At 38.4% G+C, this 27,636-nt stretch overlaps 1 protein-coding gene across 4 annotated transcripts in view; it reads right to left on the reverse strand.

Moving 5' to 3' along the window:
• The window catches only part of NAA35 (N-alpha-acetyltransferase 35, NatC auxiliary subunit), a 51,763-nt gene that overhangs the window by 3,972 nt on the left and 20,155 nt on the right, over positions 1-27,636 (reverse strand). For all 4 annotated transcript variants that reach the window (XM_043515145.1, XM_038402667.2, XM_038402668.2 and 1 more), the window contains exons 5-19: positions 25,805-25,879; positions 24,582-24,749; positions 23,716-23,782; positions 21,750-21,793; positions 20,961-21,011; positions 20,324-20,407; positions 18,078-18,192; positions 14,756-14,934; positions 12,786-12,845; positions 10,715-10,821; positions 9,562-9,628; positions 8,938-9,036; positions 7,443-7,621; positions 2,056-2,192; positions 480-547 (exon numbers count right to left, since the gene is read on the reverse strand). In XM_043515145.1, the coding sequence (XP_043371080.1) occupies positions 480-547; positions 2,056-2,192; positions 7,443-7,621; positions 8,938-9,036; positions 9,562-9,628; positions 10,715-10,821; positions 12,786-12,845; positions 14,756-14,934; positions 18,078-18,192; positions 20,324-20,407; positions 20,961-21,011; positions 21,750-21,793; positions 23,716-23,782; positions 24,582-24,749; positions 25,805-25,879 (1,500 nt within the window). The remainder of the gene's footprint in view (positions 1-479; positions 548-2,055; positions 2,193-7,442; positions 7,622-8,937; positions 9,037-9,561; positions 9,629-10,714; positions 10,822-12,785; positions 12,846-14,755; positions 14,935-18,077; positions 18,193-20,323; positions 20,408-20,960; positions 21,012-21,749; positions 21,794-23,715; positions 23,783-24,581; positions 24,750-25,804; positions 25,880-27,636) is intronic.

Here is a 27,636-nt window from a genome sequence, read left to right on the forward strand (position 1 = left end):
ACCTCTACTCACATGTCAGAGGGCAGAGAACGGGGAGGCTAGGGAATCAGCATTCCATTTCTTTTAGCACTATATGGTACTTCCATTTCAACGTACCGTTAGTGCTTGTTTTATTATATTTCAGCTAGCATCATTTATAGTTTTTGGTATCCAACCTTGTTTGGTGACAGGGTAGGGCACTATAAACAAGTTCCAGTGCCTAAAGATAATGGCTTCAGCACAGACTATTTATCCTTACTCATATCCATTAGAAGATTTTAAATGGCATTATTCTGTGTCTGATAAAACACTATGTAGAGCAGGAAATTTCTTTAGGGGGCTTGGCATGCCAAAAATGAGGGCTTGATTTTCAGAACCAAGAATAGAATGGACACAAATTACAAAAAAAAAAAAAGAGGGGAGGGAGAGATTTTAATGCTTAACACCACCATACAACAAATTTGAAGCCTATGTACACCATAGGTTCAGTAATAAGTTACCTTGTACATCCCAGCACACATATTCTGATATGCTTGGCTCATGGTGATCTCTCTGCTCAGAGGACGAACTGTAAATTCCATATACACAGATTTTCCACTCAAAATAATGATACAGAACAAATGCAGGCAAACTTTTTTTTTTTTTTGCAACTACTAGTTCATTAAAATCGTTAACTGCAAATATCACATGGTTTTCCTGTCACCTTCTCTAAAAATTAGAAACTCTCCTTTTAAATTAAGACATACTGACATGTTCATTTGGTCCCCAGTTAAGCAAGGTACTTAAGTACATACCTAACTTTTATTCACATGAGTAGTCCCTGGACTTCAATGGGACAATTTACATTCTCAAAGCTAAGCACAAGCTTACGTACCTCGCGGAACTGGAGCCCAATAGAACAATTTAGGAATATAATAGAAATGTGATCTGACAATAAGTACTCCACCTCACACTCAGACAAATGTTGCCTTCTTAAAGCTATACTTTTTGTAGGACAGTGTTTTCTAAAGCATAGGCATGCTCCCCTGGAAGTGTGGAACAGCAGCAGTAAACATTTCTCCCACAGTGTGGTGGTAACATGGCGCAGTTAAAAGAGAGAGGCAGGTAATTTTGTCTTTTTGAAGAGAGGCTCAGTTTGCAAAGAGTTAGGAAGTGCTGGTGTATGGATTAAATCATATTCAATTAATCAAAAACAAGTTTCACATGCAGCCCCAGGCAACAACCCCATTTTTTTTTCCTAATAGAAGACAGTAAGGACAAAACACTAACCTCACAATTATAAGAATCAGGAGTAACTCTTTGGGTATGTCTGCACTGTAACACTGGGCTCAAGCACAAACTTCCATTGCATCTACCCAGCAATTGGACCATGGTCCCAGGTCCCTGCAGGGTCTGAGCTCAAGTTAAGTTGGGACCAGGGTTCCGAGCCCTATTGCCTTGCAGTGTAGATGCAGTCTTGCTTCATTCAGACCCCGGGGGGTCAGCCAGAAGTATCTCACAATTCCATAGGACAACTTCCTTAACCCTCTCTATCCCAGCAATCTGCAATCCACTCTATTGAAAACAGAAGCCACCACCCCTTTGTAAACAGTAGCTGCTCAGATCAGCATTAACCCATTCTCTTCTGATCACCAATCTGTCAGAGAGCCTCCTGGGTTTGCAATGGAGAGTGAAACAATGAGGCCTTTTGCAAAGTGAGCTGCTTCCTGGTAACATGCAGGGCAGGCAGTAAAGTCTTCCCACAGTGCACCACGGTCCTAGGGCTAGAGTGGCCACATCTGGGGAGGGGGATGGTTCTAGGGACTCTGGGATATGTTTACTTTGACTCGGGTCTGTGCACTGCAGTGTGAATGCAAAAGCCCTAGGTTTGAGCATGGGTTAGAAAAGTATCAACATTGGGTTAAAATACAATGTAGATACTCATGCCCAGGGTTCCCTAACACGGGTCAGCTGACTTGAGTCCCACTAATCCTGGGCTTACATTGCAGTGTAGACATACCACTTGAGGTCAGTGAAGTTACACAGGTATAATGCCAGTATGAGAGAAATAAATGGGACACACTAAACCTGTTCTACCTTTTTTCTTTTTCTTTGTTTTCTTACTACTACGGCCTTTCTGCTGCTCTTCCATTATTCTCTCTTCTGCCATTTGAGAGCTATCAGCACGGCTCAGTGTTGACATCAGCCAGGCATAGAGAAACTCAGACAGATACCTACAATAAAATAGTATCCAGCTATTATATACTACACAGCAAACTATATATAATGCATGTGCTGTTATTACACATTGTGCATTTTCTTTCATGAAGAAAACAGATGGCTATACTCAATTGATATTTCCTTGACCAGAAAGCTCAGTGATGGTATAAAATGACTTTTGTTCTTTCGCTATTTTAAATCAAAGCCATGGTATTGTGTAAGTATTCAGTTACATGACTTCTAACCATTTCAAAAATATTTAAAAAGACTTCAGGCTAATACTTTAATAATCCAAGAGTTTAGGAACAGTACATATTAAATTACAGACACTACGTATTTTATAGGAGTTCCTTTTAAATTTTTTTTAAACTAGTATTTTTTTTAAAATATTGACAATGCTTCAAATGCAGTTAACTCACGCGATAAACTAAAAAAAATTAATCACAATTTAAAAAATTGCCATTAATATCGCAGTTTTAATTGCACTGTTAAACAATAGAATACCAATAGAAATTTATTAAATATTTTTGAATGTTTTTCTACATTTTTCCACTGAATGCATCCGATGAAGTGAGCTGTAGCTCACGAAAGCTTATGCTCAAATAAATTTGTTAGTCTCTAAGCTGCCACAAGTACTCCTTTTCTTTTTGTGAAGACAGACTAACACGGCTGCTACTCAAACATTTTTAAACATATTGATTTCAATTACAATACAGAATACAAAGTGTACAGTGCTCACTGTATATTATTATTTTTATTACAAATATTTGCATTGTAAAAATGATAAACAAAAGAAATAGTATTTTTCAATTCACCTCATACAAAGTACAGTAGTGCAATCTCTATCATGAAAGTGCAATTTATAATATATATATATATTTTGTTACATAACTGCACTCCAAAACAAAACAATGTAAAACTTTAGAGCCTATAAGTCCACTCAGTCCTACAGAGAAACAAGTTTGTTTACATTTATGGGAGATAATGCTGCCCGCTTCTTATTTACATTACCTGAAAGCGAGAACAGGGGTTCACATGGCAATTTTGTAGCCATCATTGCAAGGTATTTACGGGCCAGATATGCTAAACATTTGTATGCCCCTTCATGCTTTGGCCAACATTCCAGAGGACATGCTTCCATGCTGATGACGCTCGTTAAAAAAATAATGCGTTACTTAAATTTGCGACTGAACTCCTTGGGAAATAAATGCATGTCTCCTGCTCATATATTTCGTGTTATAGCAGTCTCAGATGATAACCCAGCATATGTTGTTCATTTTAAGAACAGATTTGACAAAATGCAAAGAAGGTACCAATGTGAGATGTCTAAAGATAGCTACAGCACTCGACCCAAGGTTTAAGAATCTGAAGTGCCTTCCAAAATCTGAGAGGGATGAGGTGAGGAGAATGCTTTCAAAAGTCTTAAAAGAACAACACTTTGATGTGAAAACTACAGAACCCGAACCACCAAAAAAGAAAATCAACCTTCTGCTGGTGGTATCTGACTCAGGTGATAAAAATGAACATGTGTCAGTCCACACTACTTTGGATTGTTATCGAGCAAAACCCGTCATCACTATGGACGCATGTCCTCTGGAATGGTGGTGAAGCATGAGGGGACATATGAATCTTTAGCACATCTGGCACGTAAATATCTTGTGACGCCTGCTACAACAGTGCCACGAGAATGCCTGTTCTCACTTTCAAGTGACACTATAAACAAGAAGCAGGCAGCATTATCTCCTGCAAATGTAAACAAACTTGTTTGTCTGAGTGATTGGCTGAACAAGAAATAGGACTGAGTGGACTTTTAGGTTCTAAAGTTTTCCATTGTTTTATTTGTGAATGTTATTTTTTGTACATAAATTCTACACTAGTAAGTTCAACTTTCATGATAAAGAGACTGCACTACAGTACTTGTATTAGGTGAACTGAAAAATACTACTACTTTTGTTTTTTACAGTGCAAATGTTTGTAATCAAAAAATAAAGTGAGCACTGTACATGCTGTATTCTGTGTTGTAATTGAAATCAATATATTTGGAAAATGTAGAAAACATCCAAAAATATTCAAATAAATGGTATTCTATTATTAACAGGACGATTAATTGCACTATTAATCGTGATTAATTTTTTTAATTGCTTGACAGCCTTAATTTCAAGCATTACAATTTTTAATAAGTAAAATCATGGATTATCACTTTAAGGAAGCCCAGGAATTAATTAATATTCAACCATTACACACAGAATTCTGCAAGAGATTCCTAGAGTGGTACTACATCCTATGAACAAAGTTCTGGCCTTCTTTCAAACTAATAGCAAAGGTGGCAGGAAAACTACTCTAGGAGTGCAGAGCATGAAGAGTAAAAATAAACACAAGTCTTCAAAAAAATTCATAGTTCAGTCCAGAAATGTTGTTACTGACAGAATTCTGATGAATGCTTCAACTGAATATTATTTTCTTCAACAAAAATAGTTTTTTGGTCTTCTCTTAAAGATCAAATTGAATGGGTATTTAGTACTATAGTTTAACTATGATAAGATGTAAAGAGTCATTAAAAGTGGAGAAAAATGACCATCAGCAAATGGATACTAATCATAATTGCCACAATGTATAAGTACCTTAATGGGGAAAAAATCTCAGGCACTAAAAGGCTCTTTAATCTAGTAGAGAAAGACATAACAAGAACCAATGGCTGCAAGTTAAAGCCAAACAAATTCAAAGAAGAAATAAGGCACACGTTTTTAACAGTAAAGGTGATTAACTACTGGAATAAACCACCAAGGGAAGTAATGGAATCTCCATCTATTGAAATCTATCTTCAAATCAAGAGTGAAGGCCTTTCTGGAAGCCAAACACAAGCTGTGGGGCTCAATACAGGGTAAGTGGGTGAAATTTACTGGCCTGGTATAAAGTAGGTCAGACTAATCTAATGGTCCCTTTTGGCCTGAAAGAAAAATCTACTAAAATCAAATAGCAACAAATTCGTTAGTTACTATAATGTTTTCTTCAAATGCCTTAGTTTGAAAGTACATTACGAAATTCCAACATGGAACCAGTTTTATTGCCCTTACTACCCCTGGTAGCTAAATTCATAGACGGGCATCAATGGTAGTATTATAAAATTAAGGATTTTTTCATAGAATATCAGGGTTGGAAGGGACCTCAGGAGGTCATCTAGTCCAACCCCCTGCTCAAAGCAGGGCCAATCCCCAATTTTTGACCCAGATCCCTAAATGGTCCCCTTAAGGATTGAACTCACAACCTTGGGTTTAAAAGGCCAATGCTCAAACCACTGAGCTATCCCTCCCCCACACCCTCAGTAAGATCTGGAATTTGTAATATCTGGAAAAGGGGCAGAAGAACAGTGAAGAGGCAAAATTTGCAGATGACACAAAATTACTCAAAATAGCCAAGTCCAAAGCTGACTGCAAAGAGTTACAAAGGGATCTCACTAAACTGGATGACTGGGCAACAAAATGGCAGATGAAATTCAATGTTGATAAGTGCAAAATAATGCACATTGGAGAAAATAATTCCAACTGTACATACAATGTGATGGGATCAAAATTAGCTATTACCACCCGAGAAATATCTTGGAGTCATCGTGGATAGTTGTCCGAAAACTTCTGCTCAACGTACAGTGGCAGTCAAAAAAGCTAACAATGTTAGGAACCATTAGGAAAGGGATTGACAATAAAAACAGAAAATATCATAATGCACTACATAAATCCATAGTACTCCCACAGCTTGAATACTTCATGCAATTCTGGTCACCCCATCTCAGAAAAGATATTTGAATTGGAAAAGGTACACAGGTGGACAATGACAATGATTAAAAGCGTGGAACAGCTTCCATAAGGAGAGATTAAAGAGACTGAGACTAGTCATCTTAGAAAAGAGAATACTAAGTGCAGGGGCATGATAGGTCTACAAAATCATGAATGGTATGGAGAAAGTGAATAGGGAAGCATTATTTACCCCTTCACATAACACAAGAAGTAGCACAATGCACAGTCAACCTGTGAAACTCATTGCCAGGGGATGCAGTGAAGGCCAAAAGGTATAACTGGGTTAAAAAAGGATTAGGTAAGTTCATGGAGGATAAGTCCATCAATGACTATTAGCCAAGAGTGTCAGTGATGCAACCCCATGTTCCCAGTGTCCCTAAACCTCCAACTACCAGAACCTGGAACTGGACGACGGGATGGATCACTCAAAACTGTCCTATTCTGTTCATTCTCTCTGAAGCATCTGGCTCTGGCCACTATCAGAGGACAGGATACTAGGCTTGATGTTAATGAAAATGTATTTTATAGTCTCTTTTCCTAATGCCACATTTTATAAACACTCTGATGTAGGGGATTTGACTTTCCCTTACCAGATGCAAGTAGTATGTAGTCCTTTGAAGAGTAACAGTACAGTATGTACTATACATTAGAATTTATTTTCAACTGAGTTAAAAAAAATAGCATTAAAATGTCAGTTTAAGATACGAGTGCTTTATTGGTCCATTACACACAAGCCATTTAAAACATATTTTTCTTTCCTTTTGGCCATCTCCTCCTATGGAAAGTAGTTCAAGGTGGAAGGAGTATAATAGAAAAGCATGTATGTTGTTTCTGCACACTGCAATCTTACTTTTTCACTAAAATAAGTTGGTCCAATAAAAGATATTACCTCACCCACACTCTCTCTTTTTCACTAAAAACAGAAGGTACTGCTTTGAATATAGACAGGGGATACATTCGGAGTAAGATGTTGTTTTTAAACAGTCACTTTTCAGACAGCACACTTTAAAAGGATCTCCCAATTCAGTGTGTCTAAACGTTAAAAATATCTAATGAGATTAGTGTTGTTGGAAGAGGAGAGAATATAAACCAGAAGCAGGTAGTGTTTTTTCCTTTTAAATCTATGCTTACTGCCACAGTCAGCATTGCTTCTCATGTGACTAAACCACTTTCACGAGAGATGTTCTATTAGAACAAGCTAAAAAAGGAGCCAAGCAGTGATCTGGACAGTGTGTTAGTAAATACACTGTAGAGAACAAACATGGGAGAAGGGATGAGATGGCCCAATAGGTTTTTTCCCCCATCTCTAATTTTTACGATGCAGTGAGACTAAATATTTTGTGCAGTCAGTCTGGGATGAAAAAATTGTTCTAAGCCCCAGTTTAAACTTTGGCTGAACACTGTTCTATACATTTACAGGCTGGGTTCTGTGGGAACATTCCCCCCAAAGCTTTCAATAAAGTGTATTCTTACCAGTATATGTAATAATACTCATGCATACTATAAAGTTCCAATTCAAAGCCACTCAGAAGATACTGTATCATGATGCGGAGATTATGATAGAGGACCCAGGTTCCCAAACAAGCCAGATGTTGCCTTTGGGGTTCCTGTTTCAGCAGCATACTGTGAAGTGCTGCATCTACTTTCTCTGCCTACCAGAAAAAGACATAGAAAACTGTTCAATAAAAATAGCACAGCTACAGGAAAGTGAAAACATACTGAGAAACAATATTCATGGTTTTGCCACAATTAAAACCCTCACACAATTCTAAATGAAAATATGGTCAGTAAACCCATATTACATATTAACAAGTTTTCACAGACCGTGATTTCAGCAGTCCAAAAAGCACATAAATCTGGGTTATGTAATTTACTCACTGTCTGGGGTAGAAGATGATAAACATTTTTCTATACTGCACTGCCGTATTTACTGACAAATGATTTAATTTTATTGAAGGTTTTAATTATTGAATAGTCAAATTTACTAACGTTTGGCAAACCAGCATGAGTATTGTAGCCACATACTATGTGCAACTGTGAGACCAGGAGCAACAGCTTGTTAGGTTACAATATCATAGAGGTAATTGACAATATTTTTGGGAACTTCCACAGCACCAAGTTGTTAAAAAAAAAAAAAATCACTAGAATACAGCTTCAGCATGCAAAATAATATAAAAATAAAGAATCTTCTATTGTTTTTATTTTAGGCTAAATGTCTGAAGAGTTTCAATTTTTTTTAATCATGAATTACTACAATTGAGAAAGCCTCCACAGTCCTAAACAAAATAACACAACAACAAACTGTTTACTCAGGAAGAAACACCTCAAGAGCAATACTGACAAATCCCTCTACTAAGCACCCCCATGGAACACTGACCCACCACAAAGGCAACAAAAATCTTCCCATTCCACACTCCTCTGCTCTGTCCCTTAACGTGCAAAGTCTTGGAAAGTAGTGTTTTTCATTATCTCTTAAAAAATAAATCCATCTCCTACAAGTGAAACACAACCTCCCACCACGGTCAATCATCCTCCAATTCGGAAACAGTTTCATAGATGATTTAAGTATGTGTTCTTTAATGTTGGATGAGAGGGAGGTAAATGTAAGCTTTATGTATTTTATAAATTTTACACTTTAAAAAATCTGGTTTGTTACACAGATTTGCAATTAATATTTTATACATTGATTTTGTACAGATGCAATTTCATCTTTAAAACAAGATGTGCTCTGAATTTAAAGTGGCTTAGAACCAAGCTTCTCTACTCCGTTAACCTTGTGTGCGCACTGGCAGCTTTAACAAATGCAGGGTGCAGAAGCAGACTATTTTAAGGTTAAGAAACAGACGTTAAAGGTTATGGTGGGGGAACAAACCTTCATTCATTTACAGGAAACCCAACACAAGATATTCCATTGTGGAAAAAACACACAGGAGGATGAAGCCTGCTGGCCTCCTGGCTGCTACATTACCTCATCCTGCAGAGTGGCAAATTCTTCAAGAATATGACCCAGTTTATCTCTCTGGCGAGCCCTATTGTGTCCATGGATTTGAATCAGACTACAGAACGGCTGAAATAGAAGAACCACTGATGAATTTTAAACCTAAAGTTATCCCACATAATGTATTTTTATTTACAGATTGAGCCACAGTAAATATGCAACCAAGCAGGATGTGTGAAAGGATTCATGCCTAAATACATTTTCTCAGATTCTTACATTGTGCTGCGTTTTTTCAATACATTCAGCTCTTCAAACACAGATACTAAACAGACATCTCCAAACTGGATAGAAGGATAAATATTTACACTTTTTGAAAAACAGTATGTGTTTGCAGGGTTACATAAAATTACTTTCCATTACTGGAGATGTATACCCATTTTATGAATTACTACAAAACCTGTCCCCCGGACGATGGTCCTGGGATTGCAAATTGCAACAGTTATGTTTGTTTCCAAAAGGTTAGGAATTTAGGAATCCATGTTTAAAAATTCTGGCCTAAAGTTAGGTATCTCAATCTCATTTTCACAGGAGCTGAATTCCTTTGACAGTGCCTAAATATGTATTAAAGGCCTTTGTAAGACAACTGACACTTACCCGAACACAATGGGTCACAAAAGAATCAATGTAGTCCTTAGCCTGATGGTTGTTATATAGACAACATCTATAAGGAAATAGCCAGAGTGATATCAAATGAAATAATGATTGCTCTAAATACTGACTGTTACCCAATTAAGAGAGGAGATACTGACTTTAGCTATGTTAGGAAAAAACAAAACAAAAAAAGAGGACAACCTGTACTATCTACGTCATAAGAACCTAAGAATGACCATCATACTGGGTCAGACCAATGGTCCATCTAGTCCAGTATCTTGTCTTCTGACAGTGGCTGGTGCCAGATGCTAAAGGGAATGAGCAAAATAGGTCAATTTATTGAGTGATCCACATCTCCCGACATCCAGTCCCAGTGTCTAGCAGTCAGAGGTTTTTAGTCTGTCAGTAGTTTTCCAACTATGGTGTACAGATTCATAAGAGAGCCCCAGAATGCAACATTTTGAGAAACAAATCAGTGCAAACTTAGGGAGTTGGGAGACAACATATCCATTAGCGGGGGGGTCTCTCTTACAAAATAGGACAGAATACAAAACATACAAAACAGAATGAAAGAGTTGAAGGACACTGATTTATATGGGACAAAATTCATGGAGAACCTGGAGTACTATAATAACTACCCAGAGGTGGATTGGGGCAGAGCAAGTGGGGGCCCCTCCCCACCTCTCTTCCTGCCATTCCCTCCCCTGGCGCTCCTGCTGGGGAAATGGGTTCGGAGCAGGGGGGCTTGCCCTGGCCCCACCCAACACTCCTGCCGGGGAGCGCGGTTGGGGCCGGGGGTTTCCCCCACTTCCCAGCAGGAGCGCCAGGCAGGTGGAGCAGGGCAAGCCCCTGCACCCACTCCCTGGCAGGAGCGCTGGGTGGGCAGAGCACTATCACTTTTCCAGGGCCTCCCAATTGGCTGGGGTCCCTGAGCACTGGCCCCGTTGGCCAAGTGGCTAACCACCACTGTAACAACTACTGAAATTTTTATGTGACTTCTTCAGACACAAACATTAAGATTCTCTACTTATAGAAAAACATATAATCAGTTGTATCTAACTGAACTGGGGTTTTGGTTCTTCTTTTTAAAAAGAAAGGCATGTGAAATATTTTGTATTGATGCTTAAATAGACAGAACCTAGGCTGCTCAACTTACTTAGGAGAAAGTACTGGAGGACTGACAAAAGATCTTAATGCATCTTTCACCATGTCTTGAATGAGATGCGTACCAAATACCTTCTTGTTATCCACAAGGAATGTAGTCTGGAAGGAAAAGAGTTTTTTGAAGTTAATCATCTATTTTTAGAAATATACTTTTTTTAAAAATAGTCGATTTGTAAAGTAACTACAGTAGTTACATTATTTCAGAAAGTTAAATGGTTTGGTAGGTGAGAGACCCAAAATAGGGGGGCATGCAGAGAGTCCTCATCCCCGAGGCAACAGGGGCAGTGAGCACTGCTCACCTCACTCTCAGCTTACAATCTTGGAGGCCCAGCATACAAACTGATTCTACAGCTGCACTAATAACAGAGTTATCCTCTGTTCTGAAGGTTTGACACATGAATTCCTATGTGTGCTACATAGATTGCTGGCCAGGATCCGTTGGGCAGTGGCAGAGAAGAGGCTAAGCAGTGCCCCAGAAGGCAGGAGAAAATGCAAACAATAGGGGAGGTGTAGAAAAGGAACTTGCCTTGCAGTGACTTCTATTAGCTACATTTTCTTTTGCCTCCGAAGCCATTGCCCTGTTCCCATTTTACTTTCCCCTCCATGATCACAGAATCCCCCTCCTGCAGCACTCTTAAAGTGCATGTGAAGCAGGATCTGCTGGTAGGCAATTAGAGCTCCACAGATTAGGAACTTGCCTATTAGAAAGGAAGAATCTCAGCTGACATAAACTGCAAGTGCAGTTACGACTTGAATGGAGCTATGACACTATAAGAGGAAGGTGTCTGCTTCAACGCAGTTTAGGAGTTTTGCAAGTTACAGGCGCCTCTTGCAAGCCTCCCCAGCTATGCACATTTGCTTTGGTCTGTAATAGCTGTCTTGCCTCCCTTCAGCCACTCCCCTAACCATGGGTCATTGTTGCATATGTTCTCTGATGTTTCACACAGTAAATGGGACCCTGCTAACAATGCTCCTTACCTACCCAGAGATTAGGCGAGGAGTAATGTTTCATTTGGGTGTAAATTAGTGGCACTGTGAGGTGAACCCTCCTTCTCTTTCCCCTCACTCAGCTTGACATTTAGAGCTATCTAAAATTCTCAAACAGTTTTCCCAACAAAAAAATGTCTTTTTGACCAAAATGAAAAATTTTAATTTTTGTCAAAATCTTCCAGTTTTCTGCTGAAAAACCAAAAACTGAAAAACATTTTTGGTAATGTTTGTATCTTTAGTTTTTTTAAAAAAAATTTCATTTTTGTTTTCTTGAGAACAAATTATTTTAAGTCTGAAAAGTTTTGTTTTTTTCAATTAGAGTTTTATAGGTTTTTGGTTTTTCATTTAAAAACCAAAATATTCTGTGGAAAATTTAAAAAACAGCATTTCACAATTTCCCACAAAAAAACCAAACAAACAAAAAATTATTTTTCCATGAGCTCCAGGATCAAAGATAATCAAGTTCTGACATCTGGATACCCCTGTTCAAAGCAAAGCCTGCTGTAAGAAAGTATTTTACTCTGGGTCAATACTGCTTACAGTATTATTTCAGGGAACACTGAGGAGCGAAAAGGCTACAAACATTCAGTTCTTTCCCAACCTTCATGCAGCAGTAGGAATACGCTGTGGGTAAAATTCAGCCATGGGTGGAGGATGAGCACAAGGCTCACTACACTAATTAAATCCCACATTGAGACTGCACAGGGAAGATGCAGGTGGAGAGGCTTTACAAGAGCGTATGCACATTCCTGGCTTACTGCAAGGGAAGTGGATTTAACTCTGTGTTCATACCATTTTCACAACACATTTGTTCAAGTTAATTAACAATAAATAAAAATAATACTGTATTTAGACTGTCAGCTATTCAAAATAAAAAACAAACATTTGATACACAAAAATCTGAAGAGTTCAATTTTTGTTTTAAATCTTTCATACTAATGACTGTGTTGATATCAACTACATAATTTGAACATTTAAAACAAGAATAATGTAGGTTCTTAAATAAAGTGATTATTTTATTCTAGTACTGTTATAAAAATGTCAGAGACATTTCATTATAAATTAGGACTTGCCTGTAAGAGAGATCTTGAAAGAACACAAGGTGATTGCTCGCTAAATTCACAGAAAAAATCCTAATTTACATTTAGGATGGAAAGAGAAGTAAGGTTAATATACCAGTTTGAAATGTACGAAAAAGAGTTATCTTTAATATGAAGTAAGTGTGAATAAGCTTAAAAAACAAACAATACATTTTGCAGTTGATATATGATTTTGTCTCAAAGTACAAGAGTTTTTAAAATCCTAAATCTTATTGAATAAAACTAGAAGATTATGAAATTCCTTCCAACTACCAACAGTATGATAAAATTATAAAACACACACTATCAAACTGTTAAGGTCATCACCAACTTGAGTTGTGTAAATGACAGGATAGGACTCACTATTCAACTAATATCAACTGTTTTATGAAAATGAGGAGTTTATTAGCATTACAGACAGCATGTCTAATACAAAGAGTTATTATAATGTTAAAAAGATTTTTGTCCTCTTTCTTGGAACTCTGCCCAGTGCAACCAGGCCTCTTTTGTAATTCAGTGATATGTTAGAAAATAAAAATGTAGACCAAACATTTAAACCCATCTTAACTTTTATAGGCCCTAATTTCGGAAAGCCTCCGTTAGGCTGGAAAGAATGTATGCTTAAAGTTAAACATGTATTTGCGAGTCTCTGAACAGGGATGGAATAAACCATGGAGTTAAGTGCTTATTTTAAATCTATGCAATAACTTGAGATGGAATATTGCTTATCATATTTCTAAAAATTGTATTAACTCACTCAGTGCTAGGAAGAAATAAAAAAAGGGGAAAAAAAGTCAGTATCCTCTTCAGTATTGTAAGGAAGGGATCGGCAAACTGGCCCGCAAGCCACATCCGGTCCCCCAGAACTTTTAATCCGGCTCTCAAGCTCGTGCCAGGGAATAGGGTCGGGGGCTTGCCCCGCTCTGTGTGTGCCATGACTCCACGTGGCTCCTGGGAAGCAGCCGGCATGTGCCCCCTCCAGCTCCTACCCATGCCCCAAGCCCCACCCCCCGCAGCTCCCATTGGCTGAGGTTCCTGGCCAATGGGACCTTCGGGGGCAGCGCCTGTGAACAGGGCAGCGTGCAGAGGTGCCTGGCCGCACCTCCGCGTAGGAGTCGGAGAGGGGACATGCTGCTCCTTCTGGGAGATAATTGAGGTAAGCACCACCTGGAGCCTGCACCCATCTGCCCCCCACCCTGGCAACCCACTGCCCCAGCTCTAATCCCCCTCCCATCCGCTGAACCCCTCGATCCCAGCCTGGAGCCCCCTCCTGTACCCCAAACCCCTCATCCACGGCCCCACACCAGAGCCCACACCCCCGCACCTCAGCCCTTATTCCCCCTTCCGCCCTCCTAACCCCTCAGACCCAGCCTGGATCACCCTCCTGCATCCCCACCCCAGAGCTCTCACCTCCCCTGCACTAGCCCAGAGCCCCTCCCACACCCTGAACTCCTCATTTCTGGCTCCCTTCCAGAGCTCTCACCCCCTCCCACATCCTTACCCCCAATTTTGTGAGCATTCATGGCCCGCCATACAATTTCCATACCTAGATGTGGCTTCCAGGCCAAAAAGTTTGTCCCCTCTTGCTATAAGGACTTTATTGTGTCCTGCTACTATAGATGCAGCTTTCTTTCCAATTAGAACAGGAAGACAAGTTAATTAGTCCTACTGTGCTCCATCATTATCTGTAATTATGATTTAACAAGAGATGGAGAGCAAAGAAATAGGAGAGGGGGAAAAAAAAAGATATTTGCTAAAAGGAAAAGTAGTAAGTAGCATGAAGAAATGTAATTTCAAACTTCTATGAGGGTTTTACAAAGGAGGGAAAAACTGAAGTTTTAAACAAACAACTTCTGTTCTATGAACAATAAACATATATATGAAATAATTCCTTTTTTGAAAGAACTAGATAATAAGCTCTTATCTTTATTTACATAAAGATAATAAGCAGTATTCACACTCACCAGTATACAGTGCAAATTAGTTAAGTTGACCACTTCACATACAGTTTTTATTCTGTCTATAAGTTTCGAAAAATAGTTGACCATTTCGTCCCTTTTAATTATTTTTGCATATCGAGGAAAAGTAGGAGGGAGCAACCTCTGGTTAACAAGGGGCTCAAAACCCATCATAATAGGATGATCTTTAAAAAAAAGACAGAAGGATTTTATGTGATTTGCGTTTTCTGAACTTTTTTTAAACTTCCAAGTATAAAACAAACCATTCATTATTCCAAATTAAGTATCTCATATGGCATGCTGGTTATGAAAGGAAGCTATTCCAAAAATTAAAATGAACAATTTTCTCTTGTAAATTAAACTGAATTACATTTAGATTACTATACTAATTACTCAATTATTACAACTATCATAAGATTCATTATTTAAAAATGCACCCTAGTAAAAGCAGTTTACTAGTTAAAAGTTCTTACCTTTCTACAAACTAGTTGCATAGTCTGAACATCGTCCCATATCTTAGAGCAGGTCTACACTAGAAGTGCTACATTGGCGCAGCTGCACATAACGCCAGTGTGGACAGCGCTTAGATCGCTGTAACTTGCATCGCTCAGGAGGGTGTCTTTCATACCACTGAGCCTTGATCTACATTAGGGATGTGGATCGATCTAAGTTACGCAACTTCAGCTACGTGAATAACGTAGCTGAAGTCTACGTACTTAGATCGACTTACCATGGTGTCTTCACAGTGGTGAGTAGACTGCTGCCACTCCCCCGTTGATTCTGCCGTGCCTCTCACAGCGCTGGAGTACAGGAGTCAACGGGAAAGCACTCGGGGGCTGATTTATCGCGTCTAGACTACATGCAATAAATCGATCCCCACTGGATCGATCGCTGCCCGCCGATCCAGCGGGTAGTGAAGACATACCCTGAGTGATGTAAGTTAGATCAACTTAAGCGGTAGTGTAGACCTGTCTTTAGTGCACTTAATAAAAGGAACTCATCTTCAGGGTCCTGATTTGTCTGCCCACTCGTGGATCTGCTAACCCCTGTCATAGTCCATGGGAAAGAGAAAAAATTCAACTATTTCCCTTTATACAAGGGAAGGGTGTCCTCACATGGGTAGGGGAACACAACAGGGCCTTTATGTAACCCAAAATGATTCACATTCTTCATTTAATCATCTACTTTGTACTATATCAGGTTAAGTAGTGGCATTTGGCAGAAATGCAAATCTGCTCCTCGTATTACTAAATAGCAAATGTTTGCAAGTCTCTATAATGCTGGAGTCATATGATAGACTCCTTCAAATCTCATGGTTTGTAAAAAAAAAAAAAAAAAAAAAAAAAAAAGTTAAAGCCTCCCATTATCTAAATATTTTAATTAACATTTCTCTCATGAGGCAAAAAACAAGTTTTCAAACCTTTCTTTTTTTCAGACAGCTGACTAAGACGTCTATCAGAATTCTATCAGAATTCAACAGAGAACTGTAAAAGTAATATGACTTTATGGTTAAGGGATTTGGTTTGTTTTTTTGTTTTTTTTTTTAAAAAGTTGAATTCAAGTTACAATATACATCTGCGTAGACAACTGAGTAAAGGAGCAAACAAAGTACATAAATATATAGTTATTATTGCATATTTTGGGAAGTGGGTGCAAGTGGTCAAGATAACACTTTAGGTGTTTCAGCTTGCCAACATGAATGTAAAAAAATAAAATAAAAATCAATTTCTTAGAATAAATTAAGAGAACAATCTTATAACATGCAGGAAGGAACAAAAATGCATTATTTTTTAATCAACTGAGTTTGGGAAATACATGGATCAGAGATTCTGGTCTCAGTTACTGGATATCATAATGAAGTATGCGTAAACTGTGTTCAATGGTTGGTTCAGATTTAACCAGGATTAGTAGTGCCTGACATTCATTAACCTCTGTTGACTGGTTATATAATATGAGATATTGGTCTCAGTCCACTTCTTTTGGACATAATATACATCACAAAAAACCAATCAGCCACCACCCAACTAGCACCCTTTTCCATTAGGCTCAGCAGAGAGGCTTGGTATTAAATGGAATCCATGCTACCGTCTCACTTTTGCAAATGGTCCCCCCTGCCCGTGACAAAGTTGTCTGGCAGTATAAGGAACCCTATGCTTCCATGTCCATAGTATACTAATTGCTAGTCAGTTCATGAACTAAATTGACTTATACAAATGAAAGTGACCAAAAAAAAAAAAAAAAAAAAAATCAAGGGATTAAGTCTTTAGAAGAGTGGAGCAGTGAGTGTAGATATTTAAAGACTTTATATTGTTGTATTGTTTCTACTCTATTCCCATAGATTCTTCAGTTTTACAGGGATTACAAATAAATTCCTTCTACAGTTTTCCTAATATCTCCTAAAGTAAAGTCTGTCTAACTGCAGGTCTACACTACAGTCGGGATCGATGCTCTGAAATCGATCCACCAGCGGTCGATTTAGTGGGTCTAGTGAAGACCTGCCAAATCGACAGCAGTTCGCTCTCCAGTCGATCCCTGTACTCTACCCCTGACGAGAAGAGTAAAGTAAGTCGACGGGAGAGTTTCTCCCGTCAACCCCCAGCAACGTAGACCCCGCGGTAAGTCGACCTAAGGTACGTTGACTCCAGCTACACTAGTCACGTAGCTGGAGTTGCATAGTGTAGGTCGACTTATCAGGTCAACAGGACAAGAAGTAATGGGCATAAATTGCTGCAAGGGAGATGTAGGTTAGACGTTAGGAAAACTTCCTAACTGTAAGGATATTTAAACATTGGAACAAATTATCTATGGAGGTCATGGAATCTCCATCATTGGAGGTTTTTCAGAATAGGTTAGACAAACAGCTGTCAGGAATGGTCTAGATAATACTTAGTCCTCCTCTCATAGTGCAGGGGACTGGAGTAGATGACCTATTGTGGTCGCTTCCAGTCCTACAGTTTTAGGATTCTATGATAGGTAGCAGTGCCTCAGAAGTAGCCAATTCTTGCTACAGAGTCGCTGAGAGAAAAAACAGCTGACAAGAATCTGCTGCCCACAACGACTTAGACCAAGGACAAGCTCGTCACCGCAGGGCAGGGGTTGAAAATAAATCTCAACCCAGGATCCAGCCATGCCAGACCACCATAAACAAACCAGATTTTTACAGGAACACCAGAATACCTGGAAAGGCTGCAATATGGTTCTCAAGTGGGAAAGGACTTTGGAAGGGGAAGAGACTCTGAAACTGCCTGAGTGTGGCCTAGAGAAGGCCCAGCCTATCACAAGGACACTAAGTTCCAGGCAGGGGAGAACTACTAACCCTGATGCTTACCTCCTTTTGTAGTATCATTCTGAGCCTGGATACCATGATGTAATGAGTTGTGGATGGCAGAAAGCAGGTCAGCTGCTTGAGTCATTAGTTTCTGAGCTTCTGCAACTGCACTTGTCTGGAAAATATAACATAACATTTTCACATGCTTCGTGACCTAAGTCTGTACGAAAGCAAATTCTGTAACCTTCCCAAGAATCGGAACCCAGATATGGGTTTTTGGGTTATATGGGATTTTTTTTTTTTTTTATTAGAACACACTACATTTTTGATCCAATAGGTCTTAATGCATCCATCCAATGCATCACTTGTCCAACCTCTAGATAACCCTTAATCAGTGAGACTTCACTGATAAGCTAGTATGTGTCAGAAGCACATTCTCTATGTTCTGAGTTTTGTCAGTTTATAAGGGAAGCACTCTTGCAAAGTGATAGTTTCTCTTGGTGGAAATATATCCCTCTCATTAGAAAATAAGGAGTCCTTAAATGTTCTATGTTAATGGATTCTTAGTACCATAAAACTGCTTCAAAATGTAGAAAATCCTGATGCAAATTGCTGATTAGAAGGTAATGATTTATAATCTACTGAAATACACAATGTTCTCACATTTTAAATCTACACCTATTTTATTAGGATTATTGAGCATGTGTTTAAACTTCTTGCTGGGAACATAATGCTCAGTTTTAAAAAATCTGGTGATTGTCCTTGATGGCAAGATTAAATATTACAGTAAAATTTAAATATGCTGTTTAGAAGAGATTTATAAAAACTCAACAGACAGAAAATAGTCTGATAAAAACTTAACCAGGCATAAACTGATATTAATAAAACCAGTGCAAGGATTAATTATTCACTTCTGTAGCTTTGCCTTAACAAACACAATGCCTTAAAAACCAATGAAGAGTCCAGTGGCACCTTAAAAATTAACAGATTTATTTGGACATAAGCTTTCGTGGGTAAAAAACCCACTTCTTCAGATGCATGGAGTGAAAATTACACTGTAATGATCTGTAATTTTCACTCCATGCATCTGAAGAAGTGGGTTTTTTACCCACTAAAGTTGATGCCCAAATAAATCTGTTAGTCTTTAAGGTGCCACCAGACTCCTCGTTGTTTTTGTGGATACAGACTAACACGGCTACCCCTCTGGTACTTGACAGAATGCCTTAACGCAGATCTGCTACAGAACAGGCTGCAAAGCAGATCCCAAATGCAATCAATCAATCTTGACCATGAACTAGATGGAGAATTTAAAGTGAGAAATATTTGACCACATGTGAATGAATGGCCCAGTTTGTGAGCAGTCACTCATAGCAGTTCTGAAAATCAGGATTTGGTTGTGGAACACAAACACATCTATCTATCTATCGCAGTCCTGATATAATAGCTAACGCTATTATTTATACTGCCACTGATTAAATTCAGAGTGCAATTTCCTCCGTAGGTGCTCTAGCCTCCTCTGCATCTAAAATACTTGCACCTATTTTCCACTGAGTTTAAGGTCCTTTTATGCTGTTCAGGGTGTAGCTGCTGCAGCTAAAGTATTAAGTAGGGAACTCCAGGAGAGCACAAGAGCAAGTTACCTCCCTCCACTGCAAAAAGTAACAAAACCAGACAAATCTGAGGGAAATAAAAACACAACTCTAAGTCTCATCCAGCCTACCCCAATTCTATCTCTCAGCCCTAAATAGGGTCATTTTTCCACCCCACCCCCAATCCATCCCATGGAAATCTCAAGCTCATGAGAGCTGGTAGACTGGTGCACAGCCCTGACGCTGACCCCTTCCTCTCCCAACCACCAATGAAGCCCGGATAGAAATTCAGAACCTCAAAAAGGGAAAATCCATCATGATTTCCCACAAAAAAATTATTGCTAGTCACCTGCTAACGATAGTCCTCCTGGAAATCTTATTTTTCAGGTTCTATTTGCTTAAAGAGAATTTTCCAGGCTCATCAACAGGTTTGTTTGTTTTGTTATTACCTGATCAACAGCATATTTCTGTGCAAGGCCCTGTAACTTCCTAAGAACTAAGTGAGGAATATATTGGTGCTGGTGGAAAGTGGGCTGCTACTCTTAAGAGTTCACCCATGCCCCGAAGTTGATGGTGCTGCTGCAGGGAGGTGAGCTACTGGAGTAAGAGATTCTTTAGGACAATTTTTTGCCCTCCAAAATGAAAAAAACAAACAAAAAAACCCCCGAACATTTCACAGGATCACAGAGTAAGTGCAGAAATGTCAAGTATTTGTACCTCTTTTTTGGTGAAGGCGATAAGAACTGTCAGTAGTACACGGGTAAACTTCACTCTGCTGAATACTGCTAAGCACTGCTGATGCTACAACAAAATAAAAAGTACCAAAAATTAGGAAAAAGTGCCAACCCCTTAAAAAAATAAGATTTGGCATTTATTTAATTAAAAACAAGATTTTATAAACAGCTCTTATAGACATACTATCTATCTATTTTGAGAGTAGAAAGTATCTGCTTTCCAACTCTATTTGCAACTTGTTTGGCCTAGTTATCTTCAAAGTAATTTCTGTTTCTGAAGAAATGAACTGATGACATTATGGCACCAATAGTCTCCAACATACTTCCAACACAGAAAAGAAAAACACAAACACACCTTGTGTGAGACCAGGAAATTTGGTGGACAGCTACTTCTTAATCTGGTACCATTCATTCAAACAATGTTTTAAGTGCTACCACAAAAGTAATAACAATGCAGCTATTACAGCAAAGTGAATTCTTCCCTATTTTCTTGAAGATCTATGTTAAAACAGGTTTTCCTATTTTAGGACAAATTCTATAAATTAGTTATTGAAAACATTTATCTAAGTAATATGAACTATTTTATATAGTCCAGCAAAAAATTGTAAAAGGTTCATTACTTCAAGTTCAACCTCTGGATCTCTCTCTTCTCCTTGTCGACTTCGAGTGCTCTAAAATTGAAGGAGTTAGAAACACAATGTATTAATAAAATTGCAAAAAAGTGATGCCATTGTTTAGAAAATAACTTAGATATAGAGGTAAAAACATTAAATTTGTTTGGATATTTCTGAAATCAGATAAGATTAACATCAGTTCTAATCTGAGGTTAGAAGGCATCTGAAATTGACTTGTAACTATCTTTACAGGTATTTATATGACCCATATTGCCATATGATCTGAGCGATCCACAATCATTAATAAAGTCTATCCTTACACCCCTCCCCTCCATGAGTAGAGAAACAGTATCCCCGCATTCACAGCTAGGAAACTGAGGCACAGGGTAGACTGAGTGTCTTTCTACAGTCACACAGTAATTTTGCAGCTGAAACAGGAATTAAATCCAGGTTACCAAGTCTCAGTCAGTCTAGTAGACCAGACTTCCTACACCAGACTATCCTTCTATTCCTACTTGAAAACCTACAAACCTTGTCTGTACTAGCTAACAACATTCTGAATCCTGCTATAGACAGTCTGCTAGTGTCTTATGCAAAAACAGGCGTACAAAAAAAAAAAAAAATTCAATTCTCCTCCAGAGGACATTACCACCAGGGGGAAATGACACACAATGACAGTAATGTTCCTTAAAAATTCGTAATATGTTTACATAACATATCTAAAAGGAAACCATATTATTTGAAGTCTATTCAACATATAACAGATAAAAAAGTAGGAAGCTAAAGAAAAACTACCTTTACTCTTCGCTGCATGTCATCTTCTACATCTTTTAGCATGCCTGGAAAAGTGACATTTTAAAAAAACAATCAATTATTCTGATTAAACTCGGATGCACACATGCAACAGAGAGTGAGGAGAGTTGTGAGCTTAATTCAAAATCTGAAATATTTAAAGCACCTATTGGCCAAAGTTCAGCACCAAAGAAGCCCTACTGATGACATCAAGGGCTAGCTACTTGCGAGAAGTCTAACTCCTACCCTCAGCTGTTAAAAAGGGGATGATGCTAGAATGCTTATTAAGGTGCTGTCCCTGAACCGTAGCTCCAGCTTTTGTATCAGTTTCTGACTAATAAAGGTTTGACAAATCTGAACCTACCCATTCTCTATCTCCAGCTGTTCCAAGGAAGGAACTCTCTCTACCTTTCCTCTCAGTGTCTGATTTTTTGGACCACACGGAGGACAATTCACCAAAAGCAAATGTAATTTCAGTAATCAGTGTTGCCAAAATTTAAACACATCGCTACCATATCTAAGAACATGTATTTGGAATGTTGGAACATGTTGGAACTGGACCAACAGTTAGGTAACACATACATCAGAGGCATGCAGATACTGGGAATATTTACAGAAAAACAAATTCGTGACCTCCATAGATCTACAAGTATATAAAAATCCCCTATGTAAATAAAGGATTTAAGATGTCCAAAGCTGCAGGTTTCAAACTCCAAAAGTCTCCACCTTAACTACGGTACAACAGATGTGCAAGGAAGTTAGGAGGAAGCAGGTGCTCAGTTGAGATTGTGGAAATTCACGGTTAAGATCACCCAATGTCTGTCTGTTAGAAGTTAACTAAATAACTGCACGTTTGGAGAAGACTAATGTTCTCTCAGGAGTTTTAATTTCCACTTAAGTTATTATCAAAACAAGAGTTTGACTTCTCAACCTTATCATTGCATTAAAGCTAGTTCCTTGCATGAAAATTATTTATTTGTTGTCATTAAGAAAGTCTCTTTACAAATGGAGCTTTGCAATATAACATGAAGCTATTTGGCTTGACAAAGGTTAAATCTGGAACTCAGCCAATCTTAAATTCTAGGAATCTCAGAGTTTTCAGATTGATCCAAAACTAAGAAGTTGTCTTAACGCCTTAAATTTTCTCAATCTCTCTACATCAGTGGTCCCTAACCTTTCTTGTGGGAATAGCAATATGCCTGACACCCCGCCGCAGAATACAGCCGCAAAAAGTAGCAGCGGGAAGAAGCGTTGCCGCCAAAATGGCGCCAAGAAACGGCAACGCTTCTCTGCGGCATTTTGGCGGTGGGATGATCTACGGGTGCACAAAAATGCCCCGGCGGGCGCCATGGTGCCCACAGGCGCCACGTTGGAGACCCCTGCTCTACATCAACGGTTCTCAAACTGTTGGTTGGGACCCCAAAGTGGGACGCGACCCCGTTTTAATGGGGTCGCCAGGGCCAGCATTAGTTTTGCTGGGACCCATGGCTGAAGCTGAAGCCTGAGCTCCACCTCCACCCAGGATGGCGGGGCTTGATTCCATCCCTCTCATCCCCAGGTCATGCAGTAACTTTGTTGTCAGAAGGTGGTCCCGGTGCAATGAAGTTTGAGAACCCCAGCTCTACATGCAGGTCAACTGAAAGAACAGCAAAAATAATGCACATACATGCAAAATTCTGACTTTAAATACCCACAGCTTTAAAACTACCTCACCATTTTTCATTCAAAATGTATTTACGTTAATTTCAATCAGATTTTACAAACAAGCCAAATTAGAAGATTCAAGTTCAAGCATTTTTTAAATTTTTAGTTACGCATATTGAAAATTTCTGACCAGAATATATGGGAAGAAAATAATGTACGCAATAATGGAAGTGGCTGATATTTTATTCACATTTTTAAATGCATCTCTGAACTGAAAGCATGAAAATTTCAGGACTTTTCTTTTCCCCCAAGTTCTGAATTTTACCTGTAACTCGAAGATCTGTCACACTATTAGCCATTTTAAACCCATAGGTCATGGACTGAAAATCTTCCTAAATGTAAAATGGAACAATTAGGTGCTTTCAGCCAAAATACATTTGAAGTACAGCAGCAATAACTACACTTTTTTCTAAATTTCTGCACCCAATACAAAATTGCAGTTATAGTCTTACACAGCAAACAATGGGAATTTCAGGAGGCCGGTTTAATGTTTGTGGTACAGACTCCTACAAGCTAGTTCAGTTTTTAATATATATTATATTAACAGTACTATTCTTCTATAGTACTTTCCATCCATAAATCTCAAAGCACTTTAAAAAGAAGTAAAGTATTAAAACCATTAATAGATTGGAAAATAATCACAGTGCAGAGGACAAGATCTCCTGACTCCCAGTACAATACTGGGGCGGAGGGGAAGGGTGCCGCGTGTAGCACATTGTCTCTTTATCCTGGGCAGAAAATTCAAAGCTAAACAAAAAAATCCTAATGATCAAATACATCTGGTTTCAATAGCAGGCAATAAGATCTATCTCCATCCCCACATTAATAATTTTCTACTGACCTATGCCATCTTTTCTGTTCATATACAAGCTGTTTATGAATAAAAGCATTCTTATTTGCTCACTCATGTATTCTACCACATAGAAAGCAAATAATGAATTCACGAAAAAGTGTAAGAGAAATTAGGTGACCAGTGATATTTTGTTCAAGAAAATTAGCCACTCTCCCAGACCATTCTACAATAATGTAGTCACAAACTTCACTCTTCAAGCCATTTTTTTATTTCTGTAAAGCACCATGAATAATTATGGTGCTATACATATTGTAATTACAGGTCATATTCAAACATACCTCTTCAAAAACTGCAGCTTTATTTACTTTTTCTCTGGCAATATCACAGATTTTTAGGATCCCCAGAGCAAAAGCCTTCATGGCAGGATCTTCTATGAAGTCTGGATTATGTATATATAGGCAAGTAAACACTGTTTGTGCCAAGGAATGACCTTCCAACCATGTTATCTAGAAAGAAAATAAAAGTACATACTTTATTTTTGAGTCTGCATTTTTTTATATATTCCCATTCCTTTTCTATTTTACCCTGTCTAAATCAGTCCTCAAAAGAGACTCCATATCATGCCAACCTTCCATCCAGCAAAAAGGACCAAATGAGGACATCTGAAACCCATCAACATCTCTTTGTTTGTTGGCTACAGAGATGGAGGTGGGGACCACAGGAAGGAAAGGGGACACACACTAGAGTATTATGTACCACCTTACTTGTTGAACAAGCTACCTCTACAAAGTTCCCAGTCCAAGAAGTATGGAAGTAAGCTTGTCACTGGACATGAATTACATACTATATATGTATTCCTCTAATGTTCCATTACATAAGTAAGAAGTCACAACTGTAGTTTGCTGCTAAAATATATTAGTATTCTACAATTTCAAGTCTAAACATAGCTTCCTTTCCATGACCTCCTGGTATAACAACATGAAACTGATGTAAATGAGAACAGAGAGAAAGCTTCAATATCTAGGCACGTCCTTCAATATCTTCATTGACAATGAAATACAGTAGAGTTTTGGTTTAAAACATGTCCAATGTACCTTTAAAAGTTATTTTGTGGCATTTAGCATATACATGTTTACTACACATTCAATTAAAAATAAATTTGCACATCTCCTTTAACATATCTTTATAACCTCTTATGCATATAAAGATCTGTATTGTAAAGAAGCAACAATGAAAATATACAGGATTTGATCAGATTTCCTAATTTAAATAAGATTCTATAATCTCTCTCTAGTACTTCATAGTCAAAATCCTAGTTTTTTTTTTGAACTAATGGTTCTTTTAGAACACAAAGTTTCTTGAGACCCTGATTACTGAACTATCACTCCAACTACTAATAGTTACAGCAAATTTAAACATACAGTATGTAAATATGTGTCTGCTCAATGGATCAATTTACCCTAAAATCCTTCTTTACCAAGGAAACCTACATCTTTTTCTTAATCACTTAAACTCCAGTTTTGAAAGTATTAAAACAGCATTAAAAGGAGTAAATTCTTACCAAGCAGCAAAAACAAGTATCCATTATCCCAATCATCTGAGGTAAAGATAGATCTTTAATTTTAATGATGCCATCCTTAAAAAGAAAAAAAACATATGAAAGCGATAGATTATACAAACAATAGATACGTCATTCTTTGCACAGCAGAAAGGGAATTTTACAGAATACAACATTATTTTAATTTTAAAAGTTCATCAACCAAGATATTTGTATTTGGTTGGTTTTGTTGATCTAGAACCCTACTAAATTAACGGTGATGAAAAACATGTCATGGACCGTGAAATCTGGTCTTGTGTGTACTTTTACCCTATACTCTTTTATTCTATAGGGTAAAAGTATATATACACATGTACACTGTGTTTCTCAAACTAGGGAACCTGACTGAAAAGGGGGGGTCTCAAGCCTATTGTAAAGGGGTTGAAGTATTGCTGCTCTTACTTCTGTGCTGCCTTCAGAGTTGGGTAGCCAGAGAGTGGCAGCTTCCAGGTCTGAATGCAATGCCGCTGCCAGCAGCAGCGCAGAAGTGTTGCATAGTATGGTATTGCCACCCTTACTTCTGTGCTAGTCCTGCTGTTGGCACTGCATTCAGAGCTGGGTGGCTGGAGAACAGCGGCTGCTGGCTGGGAATCCAGCTCCGAAGGCTGCACTACTCCTGGTGGCGATGCTGCCTTCAGAGCTCAACACCCATCCAGCAGCTGCCGTCCTCCAGCTACCCAGTTCTGAAGGCAGTGCAGAAGTAATGGTGGCAATACCATTATACCCCTCAACTCCCCCACACACAATAGCTCTGCAACCCCCTTCTGGGTCGGGACCCCCAGTTTCAGAAGTGCTGACTTAAGGGCTGTACGTTTGTATTTTGCCATTTTTCAATAAGTATTCATGCTTTGTTACAACGCTGTGAAATTTGAGATTTAAACATCTGAAATAATGAAATTCAAGACTTTTAAAATGCTATGACCATGAAATTTACAAAAATGGACTGTGAATTTGGTAGGGCCCTATTCATGACTGTGGTAACCACACCTTTGGAATTCTGAAGATTTTTGCAGTAGATACCATGGTGATGAGCACATTACAAAAAAACTCACACTGATAGGTAGAAATAGACATATATATCTCAGCAGTTTCATTCTAGCATCATTAAGCAGCCTGTAAAAGTTATAAAAAAGTGGTTAAACTAACATTTAAAAATATACACCATAGATGCAAACACTGGATTAATAAACAAAGAACAGTCTTATAAGAAACTTCATATGTGCAAATGCCTGCAGAGAGCTCCATTGACTGCAGGATCAAAGCCTAAAAAATGATACCTTACCAGTTAGGAAACCACTTGTTCAATGCACTCAAATCCACATTTTGAAAAATCTGGAAGGTATTCTTAGAGCTGCTTCTCTTTTGACTCTTTCAAAACCTTTGCATTTTCTTATCTAACTATGGTGACTGGATACCTCAGGACGGATGCAGAATCTTTCAATTTTACTTCATTAGTTCAAATTTGAGGACATCAGTAGTGAAAGATCATCATCGGAGTGCTGCTCCATGGCCTTTGTTAAATTACTTGGCCTCTGTCCAGTTCCTAGTGAACAGGAATCCACATTATCAAATCCAGTGTCAATTTACAATATCAGCAGAGAGACCAAGTACTGAATGGGCAAGGAGACTGAAATATCCTTTCAGCAGAAAGGACTAGATAATCTAACAAATCTTCATCTCAGAAGCATACAATTGGGAAGCAGGGAGAAACTTATATTGCAGTTATCTGTATTGTACTTATTCTGTAGATGAATAGGGCTTCAAATTCTAAGGCATGTTATTTTTTCTGAAAATAT

This window comes from Dermochelys coriacea, chromosome 5 (assembly GCF_009764565.3).
Source record: "Dermochelys coriacea isolate rDerCor1 chromosome 5, rDerCor1.pri.v4, whole genome shotgun sequence".
NCBI classification, from domain to species: Eukaryota; Metazoa; Chordata; order Testudines; family Dermochelyidae; genus Dermochelys; species Dermochelys coriacea.